Below are 18816 nucleotides of genomic sequence, written 5' to 3'. Positions count from 1 at the left end.
TAGAAATTGAAAATTTAGAAAAAAGAAAGTTATCAAATTAAGATAAATACAGAATTTATCCTAAAACTATTGGAATCTATTAAATTGTAGGTAGAAGGCTAGCTCCGCTCCTAATCACCTATGGGAGAGAGTAGGATGAATGTGATCACAAAACTTTTCGAAAGACTTGGGATTCCCTCATTCTTAAATAGACGTCTTGATTCGTCTTGTTTCAAATTTTGAAAATTAAGAAAGTATGGTGATCATCTCACTAGATATACATTTCAATACTAATATTGAATACTGATTTAAAAACAACAATACTTTTTTCTCTAATAATACTTATTACTCAGAATCTGAATTAATCATACCCAAGAGATATAATTATATATAAAAAAAAATTAAAGCATTAAAATATGACCATGAAAAGGTGACTTGAACTAGCTATGTAATAGCCTTCACCCTACAAGAAAAGGTCAGCCAAATGAATTTAGCCAAACAACTCCTCTCAAAGGACAAGTAGGCATAGCCTTATCAAGATATCTAATCTATAGAAAAGATTAAAAAACATTATCCAATTATTCTTCACCAGTACCACTCTTTTATAAAATTATAATTAGGAGTATGTCCATCTGGCTGTCATTTTGAAGTGACATTAACCTAACTAGTAATTGTTCAAAAGTCGCTGGACCGTCCATTCTTAACTAGAGATTTTAGATTTGAGTTATGGATATGAAAAAAATTCTATTTGGACTCACTGTGAAAGTCCAAATGGATCTTGTAGTGCTTGATTCGGGTTAAGTCGGTGTTGCAATGTGGACTTTGGACACCAGATGATGAAAAACGAAAAAAAGTTATTAAAAAATGTTTCAAACAAAGAAAAAATACTTTCTTTGTCTCAAAATAATTATCGTGTTTTTAGTTATTTATATGCCTCTTAAAAAAGCAATAACAAAGAAAATATTTTAATTATTTTATCCTCTTAAAATATTGTATCATGTACATCTTATTAAATGTTTGTAATTAATATAAAAGTTAAAATTAAGAGAAAAAAAACTACTTAATTTTATCTTAGTTTCTATGATAAGTATTTTGAATAAGATAGTTTAGTAAAGATGGCAAATATTATTGAGATGGAGGGGGTATGATTTTGTCTTAAATTGGAAAATTTTGTGGTTTCTCTCTAAAATTATATGGTATTTATTTAGTTTTGGATTTTTCAAAATATTTTGCATTAATTTATTGGTATATAGTTAATTTCGAAATTATTTTATCCAATCAATTATCGTAATAATAGAATTATTATCTTATATAGAATATGTGATAAAATAATTCTACGAAATATTTCATAAAATATTCTTACTTATTTCATTCTACATATCAATAAAGGCTATCTAATCTATAACTCGGTTATCCAAATACACAAGGTTGTAATTCTACATTTTAATACAGTTTAAAGTGTGTATAATTATAAATTAATTAAACAATAACCAACATCAATTATCTAAGATGTTCCTATGACGCACATTAATTAGTAACCTAATTAAAATAGTGGCTAACCTACAATTATATCCCTAGATTATATGAACCTTTTCTATTTATTTGGGTTTTGGCCCTATTAGGATAAAAGAATATTGATATGAGGAGCGTTATATATTAAAGTATACATTTTTGATACGTTCGCAATAAAAGAAAAAGATTCATATGACTGAAAAATATGTTATATTAAAATCCAATTCATTTTATGTATATTTATGTATTATTGTGTCTCCTTGGCCGGGCTCGGTCCGGCCCAGATTAAACCCATGCAACCCTTGTATTGTCTGATGGCCAGCCCAAGGTTAAACTCATACTGCTAGTGCTCTACAGCCCGGCCCGCTTAGGATTGAACACACCGCGCCTTCATCTAGGGGCGCACCCACATAGAGTGTGTCGAGTGCTCGAGCACCCATTAACATCGTCTCGAATATATATCTATATAAAAATTAAGAGGTATTTGTATAAAATTAACATAGAGCACTCAATGAACAAATGATCTGACTGGTCCATTGGTTCTTTGGTGGGTGCTTAAGGCTCTTTTAGTGTTGATTCATCCACAACTTTAAAATCCTAGATCCGCCACTGCCTTCATCACTTTGTCGTCATCTTTATAACTATATTGTGGATGGAGTTTTGAACTTTGAATCCTATATATCTTTTTTAAATTTTCTTTAAAATATTTTACTTGAATAGGTAATATATTGAAAACAATTTTTTTTTATCTATGCGAGGTAGAGAAAGATTTGCATGTACCCATCATCCTTGAATTTCATTTTTAGTGATTATGCAGGCAAGGACGAATCTAGGTAGGGTTAAGAGAGTTCTTTCAAACTTCTTCGATAAGAAGTTATATGGAATATATAACAGACTTTTATGTTATGTGTATATATAGAGTACTAAAAGTTGATTCAATGATTTGGCGGATTCAAAATTTACTTTAAAGTTTCAAGTTCAAATTTCAAACACTATATTTTTATTTTTTAAATGAGACAAGATATTCATTACAACTAATTCACATTAAATACAGTATATCTGTCTTTATTGTCGTATTCTACCGTATAAAATTATGAAACCACCTGTCGTATACAAATTTGTCTATTTCAAAACCTTCATTTATTTATTTTGTTTGTTTTTTTATTAATTTTTTAGAAAACCTTCATTGATTTTGTTTGTTTTTTTATTAATTTTTTAGAAGGATCGCATTTAAAGTCGGGCATTAAAAATAAAATACTCAAATAATATGCCACGTCAACCTCATATCGATATCTTCTTTATCTAATCCCATGGATAAGATAATTTATAGTACATTTTGGGCCCATTAATCCATTAATATACATCACCATCATAATGATTATAACAAAAATTATAACAACCGTTAGATTAAATCAAATTTGATCATCAACGGTCCTAAGATCATGAGCTGTTAGCACGTGAATCTTTTGCTTAATAAAAAGAAAATAAACAAAAGCACACAATGGGTATTTGCCGCGTTACACTTTTTACACCATGTTTGGATAATTATTTTATCTCTTTTTTCACATGGTACACAAAACGACGACGATTTGTTAAACACAAAACGACGACTCTTTTAAAAAAAATAAAAAATAATAATACTCCATTATCAGAAGTCATCTAGTCCGGGTTACCGCCGGCAACCAGAGACCGCCGTGAACGGCGGTTTCGAACCCAACGGATCGGCACTTTACGGTGTATGCCTGATTCGATGGAGGTAAAAACAACGCCGGAGTGTTAGTCGACGGAGTGATATTCGACGTCCGTTTGTACGGACCGAGCCATTTGTTCTGCATGAAACGGTGTTTCCTCCATGGAGGAAGGTGTAGTTCTCTGCTTTTCAACGATCGTCTAGCGGCATCGCTCATTGTTCTCAGTATCTGCTTTAATTCTTCGCTTTTTCCGACGAAAACCTTCGGTAGCAACTGCGATAACCGTTCGTAGAAGTTCGTCGGTCTCGCGATCTCGAATTCCGCGGCGAAATCCAAATCGATGAAGTAACGAGTTTGACTGTTAACGGCGTCCAATCGAACGACATCGATGAACTCATAGTTACCGGCGGTAAGTCCACCGGAGCTCTCCCATTTTGCTTTACATACCGCAGCATTATAACCAAAATCTCTCAAACACATCATTACATTCCTTCTGAGTACCGATTTACTCGATTTCATACACGAATAAACTTCTAACGCTTTAAATACGTGAGAACACAGCACATTCCTAAACAAATCTGTATCGCTTTGAAAAATCATCTCCGGTACGTTATCAACTGACGACTCATCTAACTCAGTATCGGAGTTATCATTTTCCGACGACTGATTTTGATCCAAATCATCGGAGAAGCCAAAAACGAGACCTGAAAAGCTAGGTGAAACGACGTCGCTATCAGCATCGGCGCTGTGTTCACTGCCGCTGCTGACGTAACCAAGTTCCCGGAGATCGGCGCCGACGATTCGAGCTTTCACTTTATCGTTTAACGGGTCAGTAACTCTCTTCAATCTGCCATTTCCAGACATTTTTTTTTTGTGAAGAAAATATATTAAAATTGTTTAAAACTTTTAAATTTAGGATATAAAATAAGATAGAAGGTTTGGTTATATATAGAGTGGAGAAGTTTGTGGGGTTATAACTAATTAGGCGAATATTCGAAAGGAGCTACGCCCTCCAAAAAAAAAAAAAAGATTTTACTATTTTTATCTATGGAGCCAAATAGATTTTTGCTTTTAATATGAATTTTAATTTTAAAAAATTAAAATATTTTTATTTTTATCTATAAAGAGATCTAAACAAGGTTTTATAATGACATCATTTGGCTATTTTTATGTTGGTTAATATTATCACAAATCTCTTTTTAAAAAGAAAAGAATTATATTGAGTATATTGCTGGAATAAGGAATATGCTTTTTTGTAGGAAGAGTTATATATTTAAAATAATAATGACTAAAAGATGTATTAACTTAAAGATAAAATAAGAAACTAATGTGGAAATTGTACTCCATGATTTCATGTTTGAGACAATAAGACCTCGGTTTATTTCATATGATAGAATAAAGAATAACTTTGAAATAAATATTTACATAATTAATATAATATTTGATCTTTTATTACACAAAATAAAACCTTTGCATTATTAATACTACATAATACAATATTTTGGTTGGTAAGATACTGTATAATCAATAGTATAATAGTATATATAGAAATATAAACAAGAAAAGGTGTGTTGACAATAAAAATCCAAATGTAAATTGCATCATTAGGGTCTGAAAAAAAATAAAGTGTAGATATGCAAATTTTATTTTTACTTCGGAAAAATAGAGAAATTATTTTTAACAGATACTCAAATAAAATAAAGCATATTAGTATTGACGATAAAAGAATAAAATTAATTATTTCAAGAACGAAAACCAACCTAAGCACCTAGAATATGAAGAAAACAAATGTGGTCTTATAATAATTTATATATCATTATCTATTGTCTAATTATTTTGTATCATAGTTGTTGCATATAAATATAAAAAAAATAGTTCATGATAAGCCAAACCATCAGCAGCACCTAGATTAGAAAAATAAAACGTGTGGTTTTATAATAATAACAATTTACATACAATTATTTATTTTATAATATATTTTTACACTATAATCTTTACATTATTGCATTAATAACTCTAAAGAAACCAAAGCCTCACCACCTAGAATATTAAAAAGTACTCCATTAGTTTAGCAATAATTCACATATTGTTATCATTATCCTGATTATAACTTTCGTGGAGTATTAAGGGATCCGTTTGTTCATAAATAATATTCCTTCTAGGGGAATATTTTCTTGATCTCAATTTATTTTTTTCAAAGAGAAACTATTTAATTACATAAACATATTTATAATTTTTATCTATAAGTTGAAACTCACAATTTAATAATTTTATATCAAATTTCAAATAAGATATACACGTAAATCACATTAGATACACGTTATATACATGTATCTAGTATGATTCACATCTGAAATATCCGATATACAAACGAGATTTGTTTATGTATCCCAAATATATAAAAATCACTTTATATATGTGTATCTGAGATACCAGATATACACGAGTGAGATATGAAAACGACGACTTCACTTGGATCCAGTGTATCGAAGAATAAATTACTCCTAATTATGACCCCATTATATTTCAAGATACATGTATCTAGACGTATTGAAATAGATCAAAATTTGGTAAGATAATTAATATTAAAAATTTATATATATCTAAATAATTAGTTGTTTGAAAAAAATTTCTTCTCTTTTAATATTATTTTTTTGAAAACCCTAGATTAACCTGCAGTCGTTATAACCTCTATCACAGCCTCGCCTTTCAGGTGAACACTTAGTGTGCATCGGGTAAATCCTCACTGTGTAATGGATAATCACCGGATCATCCGTATAGATAATCACCCTTCAAACCAAACCAACTGAGTCAATCCGAAGGACATAATTTTTTATTTATTTATACTTTATAAGATAAGTATAAATTAAAAAAGGGAAGTGAACTGACACCTGAAAAAGGATATACTGAGTTGTATGCCAGTAAAGGGTAGGGGTAAAATTGGTAATATCGAGTTTGTACGGGGCATATCCAAAAATGCGATAAGATTATTCTTGTCGTACATACCTGAGACGTGGTGTTCTCTTATTGGTCCACGTATAAGTGAGCCATGTGAAGCATTTGCTACGCACGTGAATGTCACGTGAAGATAAAAGAAGTTGAAAAGGGATTTAAATTGTACTCATTTTTGGGTTTTGGTACAGTTCATGTACAAGACTATTAATAGGTTGACTCTTTGGAAATTGGGAAGGTAAGGGGAAGAGTAAAATAGATACTACTACTCTCTCGGATTCATATTAGTTGTTCACGTTATAACGTATTTAATGAGTGATAAGTAATTGTTCACGTTATAACGTATTTGATACTTATGATGATAGACTGATGAGTATATCTTTACAAATTAATCGAAAAATTGGTATTTGAATCATAGTTATATAAAGTAACTTTTATTAAGAATAAGGGTAAAGTTATAGTATAGATTATGTGCTCAGTTGAATTTAGTGACTTTGATTAAAAATTTATATTTTTTGCTGAATTATTTTACTTGTCACATTTTTTTATTTACATATTTTTAGAAAAATTATGTGTTTTGACTCTCTCTAATCATTTAAAATATTAATCTTTCTTCAATGAATATTCTCTCTGGACGGAGAAAGGCTGGAAAACTATAACATCTGACAGAAAAAAAGACAAAATGTAGGTTGATCTCTTTTCAATAAATAAATAAAAAAATTAATCTAATGAATCTCAATATTGGAGTATGTACATATATTTTTCACTTAGATTTTCTATATTAAAATAAAAAAAAATAGTGAATGTTTGTTACTTTCAAATATAAATTTTACTATGAGCAAAATAAGAAAAAGATAACTAATTATATCATGATTTTTTAAATGATAATTACATTGGACCTTTCGACATGACCCTAAAAGAATTACAAGGGTGAACCTATAAGTATAAAATTCTAACCTCGCCTCTCATTAAACAACACTTTACTTTAATTTCTAATATTGAAATTTTTTGACACAATTAATAAGTCAAAAGCCATAAGTTTAGAAATCCTAACTTATGGCTTTTGACTTATAAGTCATAAGCCAAAAGCCAATTCAAACAGGTCCGAACTTATGGCTTTTGACTTATTTTTGTTATTTTGGCTTTAAAATAAGTGTTTATAAACACTTTTTAACTTACTCAAACACTTTAAAACTGTTTAAAAACATTTTTGGCTTAAAAACACCTAAAATAAGTCAATCCAAACGGGCATTTAGTCTGTTTCAAAAAGAATGATCTTTTTCTTTTTTGGTAGTATTTTAATTTCAGCTTTTCACACATGATTAAAGGACAATTTTATACTTTTGACATAACTTTAATTTAGGACCACAAGATTTAAAAGTCTTCTTTATTTTCTTAAATTTCGTGTCAAATCAAACTAGGTCATTCTTTATGAAACTTAGGAGAGTAATAATATGCCCTGTTATCTTTAGAACACTTGGTAGATGAGAAGATGTAGAGTTTTGGAGTGACCTATAAAAAACTGACCGATGAAATGATGTAGAAATTTTTGGATGTATTTAAATGGATGGTTATTGTGTTATGCCTTCCTTGTGTTAGAAGAAAGTTTGCTGGCATTTGTGGGTTCACAAACATTTTGACACGTTTCTCCAATCTAGAAATCCCAAGCTAACACACCACGTGTTATCTGGTGGATACATTTATTCTCTAAAAATGAGAATTCGGAGAAGATTACAGGGTGAAGAATCAAATTCTGATTAATAAAATGAAAGTTTAGATAAGCAATTAATCAGTGTAGAGTGCTTAGACTTTCAAATTTGAAGGGTTCCATTTTCTAAAGTAATAATAGGTTATAAATGTGTTTTTTTGGTTGGAAAAGTATAATGAATACTATTTGTACAAAAGATAAACTTTTAATATAAAAGAAATAATTATTAGAAAAAGTTAAAAACATCGTGAGTATTAGGGATCTACAAGTAAAACTGTAAAGTCAAATCGAATCGACGAATCAAATCAAATTAGAAAAAAAATTGATTTGTGATTTGGTTTGGTTGATTTGGCAGTTGGAAAAAAACCCGACCATTCTTGATTTGGTTTGGTATTAAAAGAAAAAAAGTCAAACTGAACCCAAATCAAATCGACATAATTTATTTTATTTTTAGATAAAAAATATTATTTATAATCTACTTTGTTAATATATTTTTAGTTAGTTTATAGTTTTCAATGTTTATATATTTTATTTCAAATTTGGGCTTGAAAATTTTGTAAATATTATATATATATATATAATTTTATTTTTTTTATAGATGAAAAATATTATTTATAATTTACTTTGTTAATATATTTTTAGTTAGTTTATAGTTTTCAATGTTTATATATTTTATTTCAAATTTGGACTTGAAAAAATTGTAAATATTTTATTTTGTATTTAGATCCGAAGTTACAATTATATTCGTTATAGTTTTTCAAATTCAAAGTTAACAAATTACTTTATAAATATTTTATTTTGTATTCAGTTTGCATGTAGCCTTTAATCTTATTAATTTAACATAATGAGCGTTGATATTTCAAAAAAAAAATTGTACTCATGTGAATTTTACCGTCTTTTCAAAAATTTCTATTCATTTAACATTTTTTAAGTTTAATTTATCACACATGTAAGTGAAAATATATTTGATCTCTTTTTCAAACACTGTATAGTTATAAAAACCGAAAAATCGAAAAAACCCAAAAGAACCGATTAAAACCGAAACCGAAAAAACCGATTTTATGTGGTTTGATTTAGTTTTTAGATTTAATAAACCGACATAATTAATTTAGGGTTTTTTTAATGAAAAATCAAACTAAACCGACCTATGTACACCCCAATATTATGTGATCGAGAAAGATTATACGAAATGATTATATTATTAACTAATTGAATACAAATTAAGAAGATATTGATTATAACAAAGTTATTCTTTACATTTCAAAAGCTAGAAAAATACACTTTATTAAATCATTCATTATTACTTTTTAATAGTTTAATGTTATTATTCAATTTTGATCTCAAGCCACTACTACTGAATTTGAGCCGCACTTGTGATCAATTAAGCTACCAAGATAATCCGAATTATTAGACAAGGACCTTACATGCGAAATTTTATATTTTGCATTTGTAAAGATAAGAATTATTTTAGCATGGTCCCGGGACTACAATTCCGAAATAACTTTATCCACAAACCAAATGACAATAACTTTCCTATCGTTGCAAGCCCTTTCCTTTCAGGCAAAGATTTTGGCCATTCAAATCCATTTGTTAAATAGCCAATCTTCTTCAAAATGGCAAATTTCAAATCCATATTATATACTTCCTCCATCTCATTTTATGTGAGATAGTTTGACTCGACACAAAATTTAAGAAAGAGAGGAAGAGTTTTAAAACTTGTGTGGCTATAAATAATTTTATTAAGGGTAAAATAGACATTTTATAATTAGATTATTACTTAATATAGAAATGTATCATTCTTTTTTAAACTGACTAAAAAGGAAAGTAAGTCACATAAATTGGGGCAGAGGGAGTAGTATTTTCTACTTGTGATTATATGGCTACACGCTGAAATGTAGGACAAGATCCAAGGTGTCGAATTGAGCAAATATAGGACACAGCTTTAGCAAAACTGCAGTAAAATTTCAAACTACAAAAAAATGCTAATAATGAAGGCCAGTCATTCTGAACTTATGGTAAAGGCAGTGCATACAAATACATACTCTCAAAATTGAAGCTTAATTAACAAAGGGAAAAAAAAGAAGCACAAACTAGTCTGGACATTCCGAAAGAACCACTTAAGCAGAAGCACCAGATGCCTTGCCTTTCTTCTTTTGAAGTTTCTTCATATAGAATTCCAACTCTTTCCCTTCCAAAATGTACCTGTCAGTTTCAGTTGAGCCAAATCAGCAAGAGTAGCGAAATGCAAAAATAGGATTTGGGGCGGGGAGAGGGATTACTGGGACTAAACTTACCCATCAGCTCGGCCACATTGACCAGGGCGGGATGAGATGCAGGCATATAGCCTACCAGAGCTGAATTGCTCTTCGAGGTGACTATCAAGTGTACGATCCTTCTGGCGTTTCTCAATTTTCCGGACTACATGGTTGCTCTTCTTAGCTTCCTCAGCTGGAGCAGCAGCTTCACCCTCCTTCAATGTGGCCATAAGAAAAGTATCAGTATATACACGAGGAAATATTTCATACACTTCTCACACGTCACTTAACCAAACAGAATTACAAATCATTGAACGGAGTCACTAGCTAAAATTCACATATAGAGAAAAAGATCAATCATTATGGCAGGAGAAGAAACAAATCTAGGATGACATTAGAAAGCAGTCTATAGATCCTTTCCCTAAATAACATTAAGTAGAACAGTGCGACTATGTTGAGGTACCTCGGTTGTAGTTTCCTTCTTAGCGGCCCCCTTCTTTTTCCTACCAATGTCAACGCCATAGTGCTGGAGGTACCACTGTTTAAAGGGTGCAGCATCAACTTGAACGATTGCACTCTTGACAAGAGTTTGTGTGCGGACAAGCTCATTGTTCGAGGCATTGTAAACCACATCAAGGATACGAGTCTTGCGTGTGACTGCCTCACTACCCCATGAATAGTTTCCTGTATCCAATCTCAGTGCCCTCCACTTCACATTACCACCTCGCACACGAATTCGTCTGACTGTCTTGTTACTGGAAATCTTGGTATTAGCTGATTGGCGTCCAAGCTCGTACCTTTACAGAATAAAAATAAGATAAGCAAATTGACACAAACTCAATATGTGCAGCCCGAAATCTTGGTGTGAGTAATAGGTACAATGAAATTGACTTCTTAGATAAAGTTACTTTTCCACACATTTGAGCTCCACGACAGTCATTTTGTCTTACACTTAAAAAATAATACACAGTAAACTACCACTACGCTCTGATTTTTCTAGTATCTAAAAATAGCATAGTTAGTCAAATCATCACCATATAGCTTAATTGCCCAGAGATACTCTTTAGTTACAAACAAGAAACATAAAATCAAACTCCATTTTTACACCAGCAATTAATCAACCCCAAGAATAGTGTTAAGTAGAATGTCCTTGATTCAATAGGTGAACTTATGAAGCTCAACAAAACTTGACCAGTCGTTTTATAACCCCGAAGAAACAACAAACCAGACAACACCACAATCAAAATGAATTCAAAGTGAAATACGGTGTAGCTAAAAAACAAAAAGCTCACAAAAGCCACAAGGTAAGGGCTTTAAGCAAAGTGCACAAGCACATGTAATATATATTATTTTCAAAATGGAATAGAAAACTGGAATCAGCATGGCAGAGATGAATCTAAAACTTGTGCATGACAGGACTACTACTAATCATATAACAAGATGATTAGTAGGACAAATTTTTTTACCTACATTTTCTCTTTATTCTTTTCCATATTCTAAACTCAGATTCAACAGTAATCCACCATTTCTCACTAAAGCACACATTTTTCCCTCATGGAAACAGCCTCTCTACCTCCCTGAGGTAGGGATAAGGTCTACGTACACTCTATCCTCCCATAACCCACCAGTGGGATTACATTTGCTATGTTGTTTTTTTAGAAGTGAGAATTATCTAAAGCATATCACTTCACAAGTAAGCAAGCCTATGTTTTCCATTACTTCTCCATGGCGATTAAAAAAAAAAGGTAATGAATGAATCATTACAAATTCTGGCATTTCATTAACAGAAGACAGGCTAATGAACACACATACAAGTCAATCAACTATGTTCCAACATTAAACTAGTTCCGATTGCACATACATCAATCAATCAACTCAATCCTAAAACTAGGTAACTCAGCATATACAATGCACACAAACATATACAACAACAACATACACGGCATAATTCACAAGTGAGTCGCCAAAAACTAGGATGTACGCAAACCTTAACTAAATATGTGAGATAGAGAGAATGTTTCCGATAGACCTCAAATACACATACATATATATACACATAATATATAACGAGATAGGGGGAAAATTAACATTAAAAAATTTTGAACAAAAGAAAAACGAAAAACTGACTTTCGCTTCTTCCTCCAAGTTTTCTGCTTGCCACCAGTGGCACGTCTCTTGTGCATAGAATCTCTTGAGATACCTTTACAGCATACATAAAGAAAATAAATAAAATGATCAAATTCATCATATATATTTTTTCAAATAGTTATAACACGAAACTGTACGAAGATAATAACATCAAATGAATCTGCAGAAACAGCAAAAATGGAAGAAAAATTGAGATAATTACCCATGGTTGCTGAGAGCTTAAGCCGACCTTACTCCTTCACTCTGCTCTCCTCCTTGTAGTGATGAAAAGATAACTACAAACCCTAGCTTTAATTTGGGCCTTAACTAATTTTGGGCTTAGTTAAAATCACAGTCATTCATGGGCTTTTCAATAATATGGTAAATCATCCCAAATATTTTTTGGGCCAAAATTTTAGTTTTTACGTTCTTATAAAAAGTTAAAACGTGGGAAAAACTATCATACCATATATACTAGGGCGGAATGACCTGGGAAATCCCTATTCATGGGTCTGTTTGTCAGTTGAATCCTCATATTTATTAGTTTGTCAACTAAATCCTTAAACTTAACACAATATTTCAAACCCCTTTCTCATCTAATCATTGTGCGTGTAATACACTCAAGTCTCCTTCTACGGCCAAATCTCAGTTTGTTGAAAGCCTTCGACGGCTTCCTTATGAAAACATCAATTTTTATTTGGATATAGATGGTATCTCTTTATTCTTCGTGATATTAACCACATTTCTGATCCCTATTTGCATTTTAGTGGGTTGGTCTGATTCACTAGATCATCAAGAAGGAAAACGAAGCTAATATATAGGCCTATTGCGCTTGAGGCCTCAAAATCGCAGCGATTTAAAATTTAAATTGGGTCAAAGACACAAAATTTGTCTACATTGGGTTCTTCTAACTTTGCATTGATTTTTGTCATTTATTTAGATTGTATATTTAGTTATTTCATTTTCATTAGAACATTCTTATTAGTTATTATTGTAATTGTTTATCTGAATTCTATCCGTTATAAATTAATTGAAATAGAATTCCCTTTAAAGTCGCTATGTTTTCATTTGAAGTCTCATTGTGTTCCTTACTTATTTAAGTTTCCTTTAAATAAATTCAAATGACTCGTCGCTTGAAAATAGATTAAAAATCTTTCTTTTTCCAAACAATTCGAGTTTTCCTTCATATATTTTGAATATAATATAATTAGGCAAGTGTTTCAAGTTCTTAAAATTAGCCAAACAAATGATCCGCTAGTAAATCACATGGTGGTGGACAGCTTTAAATGCGTAAAATATTCTTTTAAGTGTCATTAGAACCAATACTCAAATTTCTAAATTTTAAAGGAATAGTCTGTTTAAATCTTTTAAAATTTAGTAAAAGTCTTCTTATTTTTCTTTAACAAATTAAATGACGATTTTGTGTCAAAATCAGTATTTTTCGCCAAGTTGAAAGAAGTAAATTGAAACTTTGAATTAAGTTATTTAAATTACTTCGTCATTTTAAACTAATAAAACACATGTTATAATGCCATTACAAAATTCTTTAAAAAGAATATTCGAGTTATTAGATACCAAAAAATAAAATGTGATCCCCCCCCCCCCCAATTTTAGGCCACTTTATGATGACAAAATTTCTATTTTTTCCTAATGTGAATTTGTTTTACTTTCAATCTTTTATGATGTATCATATTTAAAATATTTTTTCTCTTACCACATATTTTAGAATATTAATACAAGCTAATAAAAATTACTAGGTCATGAATTAATTTTTTAGTTGTAACAATACGATAAAGGTTCTCAATGTTTGGCAATACAATGACAAGTATTTAGAAAATAATATATTTGAATTATTAGATAACAAAAATAAATGTAGGGTTATTTTATGCCAAATTTTAATCACGTTATATTATTATTAAAACATTTCCTTAAAAATACATTTGAGCTATTAGATATCAAAAAAATGAAATGTGGACATTTTTATGCCAAATTTTAGGTCACGTTATGATGGCAAAATTCCTAATTTTTCCTAACCTGATTTTATTTTGCTCTCTATCTTTTGTGATACATCGCGTACATGATAGAAATATATCAGGTTCTATATTATGCACATTGAAAGATTCTATAATAAACAAAAGATACATTCTACCTTTTGTGATGCATCATGTGTATATGATAGAAATATTGTAAATGACAATTTTATTTATTGTAGAATCTTTCAACAAAGGGCAAAGAGTTTAATAGACGTTTATAAGAAACTTAACGTACTTTTAAAATAATACTAGTTAAGTGTAAATGATTTACACACGCGTATCATGTTAACTAACAATAAATATATAAAAAATATTATTTTTTGTGTGACCATTATACTAAGTACAAAACTTTATGAAGTAACATAAAATCTTAAGATAAAAAGTGTACTTAAAAGGGACATGATAATTCACTTCATAAGTAATCCCACAAGTCAAAATTATATTGGTACTGATACAGAAAAACACACTCTAAAAAAATGAAGTCATAAACATTTAAAAAAAAATATGAAGTTAAACATAAAAGAAAGTCACATGATTGTAAAGAGTTCTCTCTTTTTTCTATTTGTAATTTTTGTTCTAATGTTTAGGACTTGTTATTTTCTTGTTAATGCCTTGGGCTTTAAAGTCAATTAATAAGCTTCTCTTAGATCACATTAATTTTGCTCAAACCCATAATTTGAAGTTTTATTATAATTATGAAAGAACCCTAAAAAGGTAGTAATATAAGGTAAAATTTGATGATATTGAAATTTGAAATTTGAAATATAGGACTTTATAGTTCAAAGAAAGATTTTTTTTTAATAAAGTTTTAAACTTTTAAATATTACAAAAATAATTAAATCACAATTTTGTTTAACGTGAGGTCTATTTTTAAAGGTAAAAAAGGCGAACGACATTTAGCTAAGGTTTCTATAGTTTTGATTAATGCGTTTTAGTGCAAAGAAAAACATCAACAGGTCAAATCAAATATAAGAGGCTACACTTGATTTTGGTATTGAATCGTAAAGTAAGAAATTAGTTAGAACTTAAAAGAGAACTAAACCAGCAAGGAACCAAGATAAATAGCTTAGCTCTTCATTGTACCAGATTTCAATCACCAATTTAATTGAGGAAGATACATCTAAATACATGAATTTTGGCTACCATAAACATTGAAATAGGGAAAAAGATGATCGAGATAATCATTTATTCCATATACATGTGAATCACACTAGACACGATACATGTATCCAGTGTGATTCGCATGTATTTGAGACACCAGATACGTTAGAGAGTGGTGAGCGAGATTTATTATATATCCAAATGCATGTGAATACACTTGGATTCAATGTATCTAAAACAAATTACACTTAATTTTGACCTCATTTATTTCGAGATATATGTATTTGGACGCACCAAAATTTAGTAAGAATCATAATATTGTAAATTAGAATGTATTTAAGTAATTAACACCTAAACTAGTGGAATTCATGTAAATTTTCCCATTTAGTTAAGCAATTAATATAAAGGTTTAATGAATAAATAAAAATAATGCATGATTAGCATGGAGGCAATTATAACAAAGATTGATGGTATTTCCCGACCAAAAGGTAAAATAAGGATATTTTTGAGCTATTTCTAATATTTTAAGCTTATCGGAAAAAAAAAAACAGGTTAAACGATATTTTTAGACAAAAAAAAAGTTTAAAGGAGGACATTAATGAATCTTTTACCTATTTTTAAAAATACTCCAAAATTTATGATTAAACTATAACAATAAACTTCCAAATTTGAACACTACTACGTAAATTAGGAAAAAAAGTAATAGTAGTAGTATTATTTGATAATAATTAGTAGAATTTCCATAATTTGAGTTGGTTATGGACTCCAACAACTAATCATTCGTTGAAATTGATTAGAATTCTTGTATTATTATTTAATCTTCCTATCTTCTCATAATCATATTAGTTTCAATTTCACCAAAGTTACATACTGTTTAATACTTTCCTCTGTTTTCTTGTGTTTTTCATAATCAAATTTTGTCATACCAATTTTTTTTTAATGGATTGCGTTTGTTCATACTCCAAGATTTCACTGCCTCAATTTCGACGATTTTCTTCTTTCAATTTACAGAGTAGTACTCTGTTTAAGAACAGGCAAAAGAAAAACTCATTGGCATTAACTACTCGTTGTAGTACTCTGTTTAATGGATTAACAGCTCCATTAGTGCCAACGACAGAAACAGGGAGATTGTTGAGCGTGTTTATGCAGAATGACAAACCGTTGTTTAACGGATTTGTGGAGAAAGAATTGGAGAGGTTGAATTATATGAAGAATGATGCATTACTTAGGAGCGTTTTTAGCATGGGCACTGATGAAGCTATTCTTCATAGGTTTGTATTCTAATTTCAATAAGAGTTTAAGTTATATGCACTAACGTTTTTTCTTAGAAACCTATGTTGTTGTAACTTGTAGTCACAAGTCAAATTTCAGCATTGGATTAATATGTGGAATTCTATGTCCAAAAACAGCTTTTTACCAGCAATAATATGCACATTAATAAAGAGTGTTAAAGTCTTTACCAACATTAGTTAATTGTCATTGGATCCAATGTCGTTAAGGTACATTAAGAAAAAGTGTTTGTTGTGGATTAAAATGACAAAGTTATGGGACTAATTATTATATTGTGGATAAATGAATGTTGATTTCTGTATTGTGATGGTAGGATGTTATGTGTATGAATATAATGATATGTTTACTAATATTTGAGTATTTTGAAATAGCAGGAGAATTTCTGAGATGATAAAGCTGGAGTGTCGAAACGCGGTAGAGGATATTATGTACATGTTCATAGTCAACAAGTTCTCTCAGATCGGAGTGCATATGGTTCCTAAGCTCTCCAATTGTATGTGCAATGGAAGGCTCGAGATATTTCCCCGTAGGGATTGGGAACTCGAGTCTATTCATAGTGTTGAAGTACTCGAAATGGTTAAGGAAATAGGATGGGAAGACATGAACAAGTCGAATGTGAAAGATAGTTGGGGTCTCACTCAAGTCCAAAAGGATCAAATCCGTCATGTCTATGGTGCTTCGATTTTGTATGGATACTTCTTCAAGTCAACCTCGTTAAGGTACCATTTGGAACAGAGTTTTGATAAAACTTATAGCAACCTCTCATTTCCGAGGTCATGGCTTTTAAAACAAAAAGGTGTTCCCTTAAGTGACACAGGATCAACATCAGTTGGTCCAGTGTCACTTATCGAGGGGAAGAAGTATGACAATTTTAGGTCTTATGTTACGAATCTTGACAATGAAATAATGATAATGTGTGCAAAACCAAAATTCAAAGAGGCAAAGAGTCTGATTGAGAAGCATTGTTCTGCGCTTTTTGGCAATGAGAGTAATGAGGAAGTCTCAACGTCGTTTGCGAGTCTGAAGAGGTTTGTGTTGGAGGCTGTTGCATTTGGTTCTTTCCTTTGGGATGCAGAAGATCACGTTAGGAAATTTTATCAACTCGAGGAGTTTTGATCTCATATAACGAGGAAGTTCACACTCGACTAGTTTCACCATGTAAAGGGGGGAAATGTGTTTTCCTCGATACCACATTGTGCTTCTGTGTCCCGTTAATCAACGGGACACAGAACGAAAGAGTCTATAGGTTATAGTATATATATATATATATATATATATATATATAGTAGTTGTCAAGTATACTGCAGTTTTCTTGATGTATAAAGGATTTTGCTATTTATCTGATGTTAAATATTAGAAGAAGATTTGGAGATGTATAGAGCTTTCATTATTGGCAATAGTATTGTAGATTCCTTGTTCTATATTTTCAACTTGTTTTAGAACAAATAGGCTTACAACTTTCATTCGTACTGTGATACTAATTAGTTAATATTAAACTATTTATTCTTCATATGATTTTTAATGAATTCCTTATTATAGTTGAATTCAGCTTATTTGATATTTTGATAATTTGAAACATAGTTGATTGATTATTGATAGGAATTAGGATGGTCCTTTTGTTGGCCAATGTAATTAGTGGTGGATCTAAGATTTTCATTTAAGGAAGGGACAAATTCGAAATAAAGTAGTGTTGTCTTGAAAAGAAGTTCTTCTCAACCTTATTTTGTGACATACTTCAATAACAACAACATGATCCAAATACCCTGCTCCAGCATGATGTGTTCGAAAAATAAAAATATAATGCTTTGATCTAAAACAATACATTTGATCCAAAACTAGAATTGAAAAATGTTAAAAGTTGTTTGAAGTGTAAAAAATGATTTTGCAAAATCGGAGTTTAAGATAATGGCATGAATGAGTCTTTTCTTAAATGGCAATGACATTGATGAGCCAAACTTTTAACTAATGACATAAATGAGCCTTTTCTTAAAGTTCGAAGACATATTTGAGCATTTTCCCTTTTTATAATTGAAAGTTTAAATAGCAATTTTTTTAGCATGAGATCTATTTTAAAAGGTAAAAATGGTGAACAACGTTTAGTTAAGGTTTCTATAGTTTTGATTAATGTATTTTAGTGCAAAGAAAAACATAGAAGGCGATAATAATCA

General features: G+C 30.3%; 3 protein-coding genes across 3 annotated transcripts; 1 reads left to right on the top strand and 2 right to left on the bottom strand.

Annotated features, from left to right (window-relative positions):
* Positions 1 to 2869: 2869 nt before the first annotated feature.
* LOC102584365 (uncharacterized) lies at positions 2870 to 4096 on the bottom strand. The gene has a single exon (XM_006344030.2). It carries the CDS (start codon positions 4044 to 4046, stop codon positions 3147 to 3149), a length of 900 nt encoding a protein of 299 aa, XP_006344092.1. The 5' UTR covers positions 4047 to 4096; the 3' UTR covers positions 2870 to 3146.
* Positions 4097 to 9737: 5641 nt separating this feature from the next.
* On the bottom strand, positions 9738 to 12547 carry LOC102584045 (40S ribosomal protein S8-2). The gene is made up of 5 exons (XM_006344029.2): positions 12448 to 12547; positions 12225 to 12297; positions 10561 to 10894; positions 10137 to 10312; positions 9738 to 10044 (listed from the first exon to the last, which is right to left on the bottom strand). Exons 1-5 carry the CDS (start codon positions 12449 to 12451, stop codon positions 9960 to 9962), a joined length of 672 nt encoding a protein of 223 aa, XP_006344091.1. The 5' UTR covers positions 12452 to 12547; the 3' UTR covers positions 9738 to 9959.
* Positions 12548 to 16297: 3750 nt separating this feature from the next.
* LOC107059989 (UV-B-induced protein At3g17800, chloroplastic-like) lies at positions 16298 to 17764 on the top strand. The gene is made up of 2 exons (XM_015307168.1): positions 16298 to 16629; positions 17023 to 17764. Exons 1-2 carry the CDS (start codon positions 16298 to 16300, stop codon positions 17762 to 17764), a joined length of 1074 nt encoding a protein of 357 aa, XP_015162654.1.
* Positions 17765 to 18816: the final 1052 nt, after the last annotated feature.

Source organism: Solanum tuberosum, unplaced genomic scaffold (assembly GCF_000226075.1).
Source record: "Solanum tuberosum cultivar DM 1-3 516 R44 unplaced genomic scaffold, SolTub_3.0 scf00052, whole genome shotgun sequence".
In the NCBI taxonomy this organism is placed as follows: Eukaryota; Viridiplantae; Streptophyta; class Magnoliopsida; order Solanales; family Solanaceae; genus Solanum; species Solanum tuberosum.
Note: the sequence above shows the minus strand (reverse complement) of the source record. Positions and strands in the feature narration are given on the sequence as shown.